General features: G+C 31.6%; 1 protein-coding gene across 4 annotated transcripts; it reads right to left on the reverse strand.

The window, feature by feature from the left end:
- Positions 1-295: 295 nt before the first annotated feature.
- LOC129305791 (uncharacterized) lies at positions 296-8,804 on the reverse strand. 4 transcript variants are annotated; one of them, XM_054945885.1, is made up of 8 exons: positions 8,619-8,804; positions 7,054-7,567; positions 6,752-6,837; positions 5,025-5,103; positions 1,941-2,000; positions 1,651-1,772; positions 1,463-1,534; positions 296-632 (listed from the first exon to the last, which is right to left on the reverse strand). In XM_054945885.1, exons 2-8 carry the CDS (start codon positions 7,495-7,497, stop codon positions 530-532), a joined length of 966 nt encoding a protein of 321 aa, XP_054801860.1. In that variant the 5' UTR covers positions 7,498-7,567; positions 8,619-8,804; the 3' UTR covers positions 296-529. The 4 variants fall into 4 exon arrangements, with proteins under 4 accessions (XP_054801860.1, XP_054801861.1, XP_054801862.1 ...); XM_054945886.1 differs by having other exon boundaries at positions 8,644-8,803; XM_054945887.1 differs by having other exon boundaries at positions 8,638-8,803.
- Between the last annotated feature and the right edge of the window lie 1,782 nt (positions 8,805-10,586).

Raw genomic sequence — 10,586 nt, forward strand, 5'->3', positions numbered from 1 at the left:
TCTTATTATTTTCAAAAGTTTAAACAAACATTCTTAAAATTCACAAAATATAAATTTTTTTTAAAAAAATTGATTGTTTCATAAAATAATCACCGCATATGCTAACTTTTATGATTTAATTTTTATTTAAACAAAAAAGAACTATAGCTATTCACTTTGGCAACTTAAAAAAAAAAAAAAACACTTGAATGTTTCCCCTAATAAATAATTTCTTTTTCATAATTTTCTCCTAAAATATTAAATATGCATTCCTTTTTTGGGTAAGAAATATTATTAAATATGCCACACATTTCCATAGCTGCAAAGGGAATAAATTCCATCTTATCATTTGTCTTGGAACAATCCACTATGCATTCTTCCAACCTATTCCAAATAAGCTACACAGTACATCTCAACAAATTGTCTTGGAAGCTGCATGAAATTGTTGAGTATACAACCAACCGACGATGGCAAGGAAAGATCAGATATTTTACAATTGGCATATAATTCTATATCCTTTAACAATAATTAGTATCTCTATGAACATTGGCTAGATCTTGTGAGCGCTATATCCCACTTCCTCTGATGTCAAGTTCTCCTTCCAATTCTCAAATTCTGCTCCCCCAAACATCACTTGCTTGATCCCAACAAATCTGTCAACACAAACAGAAACCACAAGAATGGATGAATTACAGTCAACAATTTGCAATTTAATGAACTATCAACAAGTTGTGTGTGTGTGGAGAGGGGGAAGGAGAGTTTTGCAGTCAATGGCCATGATTAATGCCAAAATTATTATGATGGAGGCTTAGTAGTATGGAATACCAAATCTCACATTGAATAGTATAAAATACTCAATGAATAATTAAATGTGTTGATTCTCTCACCTCAACAACTAGCTTTTAAGGTTCTCATTACATTTCTATCTTGAAATGAGATATGTACCACAGGAAACGAACGAAACTGAGTAGTTTGCTTCAAATTATAAACAGTTATGGCTGACTTGATAATTAATTCCAATTCGAATCGAGTAATAATAATCTGGTAGATTTTCCACATTCATAGGAGTACATCTATATTTTTGCTTTACGAATATGATATTTTTTGGGTATTTCTAATAATATCGAGTCTTATTCCTATTTTGGCATTTCTAATTTCTGAAATTTTAGCCCCGATTAATAAAGGGCCAGAGAAACTTTCTAGGTATGAATCGGGAATGCTTAGGAACCCATCACATTATAGATGTCTTTTTTTTTTTTTTTTGCCTTTCACATAAATTATAGTCTAAACCATAAATTTGTAATTTAAGGAAGACCCTTGCTTACATGCATAAAGACATGACAGTCAAACCCAGAAATTAAAAAAAAAAAAAAAAAACAATACCCGGCTTCTATTTTGTAGTGTGCCAAAATGGCTCTGGTTTTGTTAGTCCTTTAAAACAGAAAAGCTAACCAAGGAAAGAAAAATCAAGTCAAGATCATACTCAGAGCTTATCTGTGTCAATGCATTTATTAAAACATCCAGCAGCAATGGTTCATTAGTTCCAATATCCACCCTGTCATATCACAACTATAAATTATTAATAATTGCACCTTGAATCTCATTCATTTGTGAACAAGCAGTAACCCCTGGGGACGGGGGGAAGAGGAAGAATAAATTGGGGTTCAATACCAAATTCGAGCCAGGTTATCCTGAACCTCAAGATCCCCAATGTTGTAAAATGCAGTTGGCGTCACATTTGCTCCCTGAATATAATCGTAACTTGGTCTTTTGTCCAAAGGACTTTGTGATAGCTGTATGAGTAAGGCACGCATTAAACATTATCAATATAAAATACACAAAAATTTAAAAGTGAACAGAGCGGCTCATTTTGGAGTATTTATAAATGCATAGGACCTAATCCAGTTACATTCAAAAATACAATTTAAAAAGCAAGCAACAGGCATACAATAAAGTCTTACTTGCATATTCATAGAATTGCATCCACCAAGACGTCCAACTATGTGCCATGCTCGAACAGCCTAATGAAAGTCAAATCCAACGAAGTCAATCATATTTCCTAACACATGCAAGTGCCAGTGTCATTTTAAATATTGGGGAATGGACTAAAAACCCATCTTGGTTCTTCACAGATGAGGAAGTTTTCTACTTAATCCTTAATAGAATACCTTTTCAATTTGATTCACAATCATCATGGATGTAGTATTTCTCAACTTGATTCCTCATAAAATTGCCTTCTCAATTTGATCCTTCAGCAGATATATGTTTCTCAATAATGTCTTTCTGTTAATTTATAATACAAAAAAAAAAAAACAAATGTGATTACATGCAATATATTTTTTGATAACTTATCACTTAGTCACCCTCATACAATGTTTTGAAAGCTGGACCAGGCGTTGAACTAGAAAGAACAATAGGTTGCAATTCTTATGGTTCAATCGGTTAAACCAGCAGTTAAATCAGTGACATAAAAATTAAATAAAAATAATATTATATATGCAAATATATAAATAAAACATTAATTTGCCAAAAAAAAAACCCATAATGTATCAACTATCAAGTAACACTACCATTGCACAATATGTTCTATTTGCCAAAGGTTGGATCGTTGGGGCATAGGCTAGAGAAGAGATTAGAATTGAGCCTAGGCCATGGGAGAGAGATCAAAGATTAGAGAAGAAAAATAGGTATTAGAAAAGAGAAATTGCAAATTTAGCAACTGAGCCTAATTTTCTGTTCCTTTTCCTTTTAAGACTTTGACCGGCTTTGACTACTCCGGTTTCTAGGTTAAACCTGATTCTCTTAAAACTGTCCAAGTCAACCCAATCCAAATGCTTGAGTAGTCCAAATGGTTGAACTAAGCGATTGACCATCCACTCCGGTTCGGGTTTCAAAACACTGCCTGCATAATTTATAAATTGAGAAAAGAGTTTCATCAATAGTAAACAAAGGAAGGAAGGGAATTTGTTGTTGTTAAGATTTATTCTTTATGAAGATTTATTTTGTCTAGATTTGCTATCTATTAAGATTTATTCTATTTAAATTTAGTGAATATTTTGTATTCATTAAATTTTATTAAAATAATCATTAGTTATTATTAAGTTCATCAATTTATTGTAACCTCTAGATCAGTTAAGTATGTCACTTTTCCAATTTCCTGTATTTCTCTCTTGATTTCTTTTATGGTATCAAAGCCTAATTAATTAAGTTTTGATAGTTTGCCCGAGCTGGAGTTTTGTATAGCAAAACTTGAACCCTCTCTCCCTCTATTTTGCTTTTATAATTGTTCAATTCGAGAGAATTTACCTAGTGATTGATGCCTTAAAGAATCACCTCCTGTGTTTGCCGAGAATTGAGAGAAGCAAGTTCGTTCAAGCCATAACTTGCTTCTTCACTCTCAATTTTTCCTGCCTAGTGATTTATTCCTTTGAGAATCACTCTTGAGTTTGCCAAGGAATGAGAGAAGCTAGTTCATTCTGATCGTATCTTGCTTCTTCACTCTCAAGCTTCCTGCCTAATTACTCTCGAGTTTCTTGCCCAGTGATTCATTCCTCCGAGAATCACTCCCAAATTTTCAAGAATCATTAGAGTTTGCTAGGGATTGAGAGAAGCTAGTTCATTCTAGTTGTACCTTGCTTCTTCACTCCCAAGTTTTCCACCAAGTGATTCATCCTCTGAAAATCACTCTGAGATTTTGTTTAGATTCTCTATATCAAGACAACCACTTGCAAACTCAAGACTATCTTAAATTTGAGAGGGAGTGTTAAGATATATTATTTATGAAGATTTATTCTGCTTATATTTTTCATCTATTAAGATTTATTTTGTTTAGATTTAGAGAATATTTTTTATTTATTAGATATTATTAAGATATTCATTAGTTATTATTAATTATTAGGCTCATTTATATATTGTAACCTCTTCAGATCAATAAAGTACGTCACTTTTTCAGTCTCTTTTATTTCTCTCTTGCTTTCTTTCAAGATATCAGAGTCTGATTAATCAAGTTTTGATAGTTTGCTTGGGTTAGAGCTTCGTACAGCAAAGCTCTAACCCTCCTCCTCCTCTGTTTTTTTTTTTAAATAATAGTTTAATTCGAGATTTTATCTAGTGATTCATCTCTTTGAGAATCACTCCTAAGTTAGCCGGAGATTGAGAGAAGCAAGTTCGATCAGGCCGTACCATGCTTCTTTACTCCCAAGTTTTCCTACCTAGTGGTTTATTCCTTAGAGAACCACCCTAAAGTACGCTAGGGATTGAGAGAAGCTAGTTTGTTCCAACCATATCTTGCTTCTTCACTCTTAAGTTTCCTGCCTAATGATTCATCTATCAACAATCACTCCCAAGTTTCCTGCCCAAGGATTCATTCCTTTGAGAATCACTCCCAAATTTTCAAAAATCACTCCTGAATTTGTCAAGGATTGAGAGAAGCTAGCTTGTTCCAGTAGTACCTTGCTTCGTCACTCCCACATTTTTCACATAATGATTCATCCTTCAAGAATCACTTCGAGATTTTGTTTAGATTCTTCAGATCAATACAACCTCTCGTAAACTCAAGAGTATCTTAAGTTTGAGAGGGAGTGTTACTATATATTATTTATAAAGATTTATTTTGTTTATATTTCTTATCTATTAAAACTTACTCTGTTTAGATTTTGTGAATATTTTGCATTCCTTAAATATTATCAAGATATTCATTAGTTATTATTAGATTCATTCATATACTGTAACCTCTTCATATCAATAAAGCACGACACTTTTCCAGTATCATTTATTTCTCTCTTGATTTCTTTCCGTTATCATTTTTATCTATATAAGAACAACAACAAACCTTATCCCACTAGATGGGATTAGTATCAACTTTATCTATGAAAGACTAAATTGAGAAATCAATTGAAAAACACCCCATATAAGAAGGATCAAATTGAAAAGGCAACCCAACAAGGTGTAAAACCAGGGAAAACTTATAGGCAAGGAGCCAAAACAGGATCATAGTCAGCAATGAACAATACAAAAGTGTCTTAGAGTTCCATGAAGTCCCTTACATCACAAAGTAAGGAGATATCCTTCGCAAGTGGAGTGTTGTAGAATTCAATCCATATGTATGAGTTTGAGAAATCAAATCTGGAAATTCCACCATTAAGAGTATGAACAATAGTAGTAACAATTACATTGTTTGGCATATTTCAACTCAAAATAAGAAACTGAGATTATAATAAAATAAAATAGAGACTTAATTTGATGCTTAATTACAAGGCATGTTAGGGGACACAACGAAAAGGTAAAGGACAAGACTTAGATAAAGTTCTTTAGTTGTTTGAAGTTGCTATTATGTTCCCCCAATTATATATTTAAAAAAAAAAAGTAATATAACTTTTAGGCCCTAAGCTTTTTCTCAATTATCAATGTAGTACTTAAACTTTGACTTAGTACAACTTAATCCTTGTAATTTATTGAGTTAAGGAATTATAGGAATTGAGGTGTAATGAGTCAAAACTATAGAAACTGAGTTATAATGAGTAAAATTCAAGAACTAAATAGATAATTGAGGAAAAGTTCAAAGACTAAAAGTTATATTTTCTCTTTTTTAATTGTGAAAGAAGAGATCTGTTGAAGAATATCTTCATTATATTTGGCAAGCAAATTTGATGACGAACACCTGAAAATTTGCACTTGTATTTTGTTCTAAAAACCCATGACTATTTTACTATACACGCATAATATTTCTGTTTAGCTCAAAATATTTATTCACAATTTCCAATTCCCATGAGAATTGCCAAAGAGAAACCAAGATAATGTTAAGGTGCATCTGAAGAACGCATGTTAAAATTACTAATTGAACTGGTTAATGTAACACTGCCTAAATAACACTAATCAGCGGGGCAAAGTGTCTTGGTCTTGAGTAATGGCCTATAATTTACTGTAGCAAGAAGTTTTCAGACCAACGATACTTATTTTCCCACAAGTACAGGCAACAGGAAAGGTAGGATGTGACCTATGTGTCAACTAACTAACCATGTAAATTGATATGATGAAGCTTAAAATACTCTAACATGCCACGGATTTAGCATTAAAAATGCAGGTTTCCACACTATCATTCATTCCATTTTAAGGGTCAAAATGGGAACTCAGTGGTTCAATGTCTACAACACCCTTGACATATTGTAAATAATAGTTTTTGAACAGTACTTGAGCTAAATGAGGTGGCTGGGAATAAAACCATGCAGACTTTCCAGATCAGGGAGAAACTAGCTAGAGTTCCGATTGGACAGAAATTACAATAGTGTTCTAGGCCTACAATCACCAAATCTAGATTTTGACCGGCCTTTGAATGCCTTAGTTACTAAATTTCTTAGCATTCCTTTGAAAAGGGATAGATTTGAGCAGATTGTCAAAAATATAAGAGATGTTCATATATAATATTGCAGAGATCCATGTAGCTAATGTTCATGGAAGGACAAAGTATTTTCTCTAAATAGGGTGGGAATTCTCATGCCTCCTCTTGGTCTTATCTGTTAAGAATGTCACAGCAAAGTCTTTCATCATTAAAGCCATGCAGATGACCCTCTCAAAGAAATTCCAAAGACCACGTTTATTTCTTGCTTTCAAATGCAATGTTTTACATATATTTTAATAGATTATTAAGAGACATCACTGCAATAAATAGTAGCATATAAAGTTGACGTCAAATGAAATTGACATGTTTGGTTTCATAAACGTGTAAATGACCACAAAATATTGCAAGGTCACAGACATTTGTGATTAAACTTACTTGTTAAATGACACTTTCATCGGTACACCTGATCCACTCTTTGTGTGCAGTATTTTATTCCTCTTTTTTCTTAGCCTCTCCTCCATCTAAAATTAAATTAAGAAGCTTTGATGAGCACATTCCTCACTGAAGTGTCTCCTTAACTTTCAATCACTTCAAAAGGCCATTAACCCCCAAGTAAAAAACATCATTGAAAGAATAATATCATGGGAAAAAGATAAATTTCCTCAGTCAGAAGAAATCAAGTAGACATTTAATTTAAAGTAGAAACACGCAAACCACCTTCAGATCATTTTGCTTACTTTGGATCGGGCATTGTTTGGGTCATCAAGACAACTCCCAAGAATTTCAGCAAATTCTGGATCACGGTCATGATCTTTTTCTTGTTTACCTGTATATGGTCCTTGACCTGAAAATCCAGCTGCGTCATCATTTTCATTTTCTTGTCCATTGTTTAGATTGATGTCCCCAATTTCTCTTCTTGCACACAGTGCCCGAGTTGAAAATTCACCTTCATCCTCATCCTTGACTTCTTGTTCTTGTTCAAAAATATCAATGTCAATATCCTTACTGTTCACCCTTTCATGTGGATTTCTGACATCATGTAAGAATCTTATATTTCTAGTATGTCTTGGGACTGTGTGTGCAACAGATGAAGGCACAAAGTTACTGTTATGGAAGAAATGTTTGGAACATGTAATGGCTGGGCCCGTACAAAGGGAAGCACAGAGGTGTAGGATGGCCATGAGTTGTGTGATAAATTTGATAGGAAAGAATGTGTTTTTCAGGTCAGGTTAGTTCCAGTCTTCCATTAACCTGAACTAAGTAATGTAAGAGACTTTAGACCAACATATGTGATGGGCAAGATGACAAAAGTTTCAGCCAGAATTTTACACGAAACGTGTGTATAAGAATCATCAAGTTTATGAGGTATATGACAATAATAGTAAGACGTTAGATTCCAAAATAATATTCCGCAGCATAGGTGGACCTATGTTACGCTCAGTGGGGGCATCTGCCGCCACTGAAATCTTTGAAATATGCATAGCTGATATAAAACTTCTTAGATTTTTGCTCCAAATACTTTGACACAACTCGAGCCAAGTCATTTACAACATCATACATCACAAATACCTTGACAATTTTCTAAATTGGTGATAATATAAAAAAAACTAACAAACAGAATGCCAATACACAACAAATCCAACATTGCAAAACAACGCAAACCAAATCATACAAGTCGCCAGTAATCAAAATGAAGAGGGCAGAAGTATAATAGCCAATTACACGCCATTCAAGTAAAAACTAGCACAAAAAAAAAAATTAAACTCAATCTGTAAATATTCCCAAATTCAAAAGTGTCAATATTCACACGATTACATGACCAGATTCAAAGCTGAATTAAAATGAAAAATTTAAAACAAAGCAAGAACAACAAGAGAACAGATGACGCGATGAACAAATTCAAATCTAGATTCAAAGCCAGATTGAACAAATCAATCTCACCGAACCGAGAATAACCACGCAGGGGTGACAGTGGTGGACAGCGTCCAACGGAGTGCGGAATGCTAAACAGTGCCGCATTTATAGAAGCTCAAAAGCCAACTATGTGAACAATCTTAGAGTAAACACCGAACAAGAATTATAGGAACACAACGCGTTGAAGTAGAAAAATGGTGGCTACAACAAAAACAGACACGGTCCGCTGAAAGCCATCAAAAGCAACTTGAGAAATTAAACCCAAATCTCATAACAACGCCGAAAAAATTAAACACCAATTTAACATCAGAAGCATGAAGCATCAGCAGCAAACACGAAAACAGAACAGAACCCAGTAGAAAGCCTCTACAGAGAAAGAGAGACGAACAAGAGAGATAGAGACAGACACGAGCCTTCAGAGACAGAGAGGAATGCGAGCAGAGAGCAGAACTGACGATGGCGCCGGAGACTTGAGAGTTCGGACAGAGTGAATCGCGACCGACTGGAGCGAGGGAAGTAGTAGCCGGAGATCGCGGACGCTTGTCGACTGGGCTGCTAACTTTTTTAGGGTTTAATTTTTTTTTTTAAAACACAACATAAAAAAAAAAAAAACGGCGTAGTTGTGAATTGTGATATATAGAGTGAAAAGAATAATACCCTCCTTATTTAAAAATATAAAATATTTTTTATTTTTTAAAATATAATTATTATTTTAAAAAAATATTTTTATTAATAAAAATTTTATATTTATTATAAAATATTTAATAAAAATAAATATAAAAAATAAAATTAATTTAAAAGTAAATTTGAAATGAAATTTAATTAAAAATATTTTATATTTTTAAATAAAGGAGTATCATAATAACAATAAATCATGAACCTGTCAAACCATTAACTCCTTGGTTGCTCTGATTTTTTTAGTTCTTTAATGGATTTATTGATTATTGACCAGTTCAAAATTCAAACATTCAAGTTCTAACGGTTCATAGGCGTCATTACATCAACCAAGCAGATGAGTGAAGTTCATAGTTAAACTATTCAAACTAACCAATCTAATCTAGTTTTTAAAATTTTGGTGATAATTGCTCAAACATTAATTACATTAAATATTCTTAAATTTTGAAATTTTAAAAAGACAAAATTATATTGAACAAATGAAAATAAAATTCTTTTAAAATATATAAATAATAATTTAATCTATTAAAATGTCATAATTTCTCTAAAATTTCTTGAACTTTTTTGTCATTAATAAATTTATATAAATTATCAAATTACTCTTGTTGCAAAAAAATGATTCATAACTTTTCTTGATAAATTCGTAATAATGTAGTAGCAAATCACAACTTCACATGTTAAATTCCTTATTTGATGTTGCATTATTGTGAATATAAGAAGGAAAGTTACAAATATAAGAAAAAAAGTTATAAATCATTTATTTTTAATAAGATAATTTGATAATTTATATAAATTTATTAATAACAGAAAAGTCCATAGAGACTTTAAGGAAATTATAACATTTTGAGGGATAAAATTATAATTTATATATTTTGAAAGAATTTTATTGTCATTTTTCCAATTACATTTTATCCTATGAATTTATATTAAATTTAAATTTAAATCATTTTAATTTTTAAGCCAAAAAAATATATCTCCAATTAGCTCCCAACCTAGGATTGCACGTACTAGGAGTAAGAGAACCATTCAAAATAACGACATTCAAAACAAAGAAAAATATTAAACAAATATAATAGGAAGAATGATAGAGAGATCTCAAAAGAATTAATTAGTTTAAATTAGGTTTTAAGTTTTAAATTTCAAAAATTTATAACTCAATCTCTTAATTTTGTAACTCTGTTATAATAAATTTGCAACTTATATTCTAAATTTTAATAGAAAAATAATTTTTTTATTCTTCAACCATATTAAAATTTAGAAAAGAAGTTGTAAATTCATCACAATGTAGTTGCAAAATTGAAAAATGGATTTGCAAACTTCTAAAATTTAGTACTTAAAACTCAACTTAAATTAATTAATCTTTTTAATATCTTTTCAGCATTTCTCAATATAATAAAGATAAATACCATGTCATTTCATCTTTACCATCATTTCTCACATAGCCACTATTTATTTCATAGGCTTGTTTAGCTACCTGTTTTCTAAATAATTTTGTTCTAAAAAAACAAAAAATAAAAAATAAACCTATTTAGAAATGTATTTTTGGTTATTTATTTTGAAAAATAAAAAAAATTAAAAAATTTATTTTTATCCTTGGACTCCTTTTTGACGAGTGTTAAGTACCCTAACTAATAAAGTAATTTTTTTCCTAAATTATTTTTTTGAGGAGCAAAAAAATCTC

Source organism: Prosopis cineraria, unplaced genomic scaffold, assembly GCF_029017545.1.
Source record: "Prosopis cineraria cultivar Desert tree isolate PC_DT_omini unplaced genomic scaffold, ASM2901754v1 PC3, whole genome shotgun sequence".
Lineage (NCBI taxonomy): Eukaryota > Viridiplantae > Streptophyta > Magnoliopsida > Fabales > Fabaceae > Prosopis > Prosopis cineraria.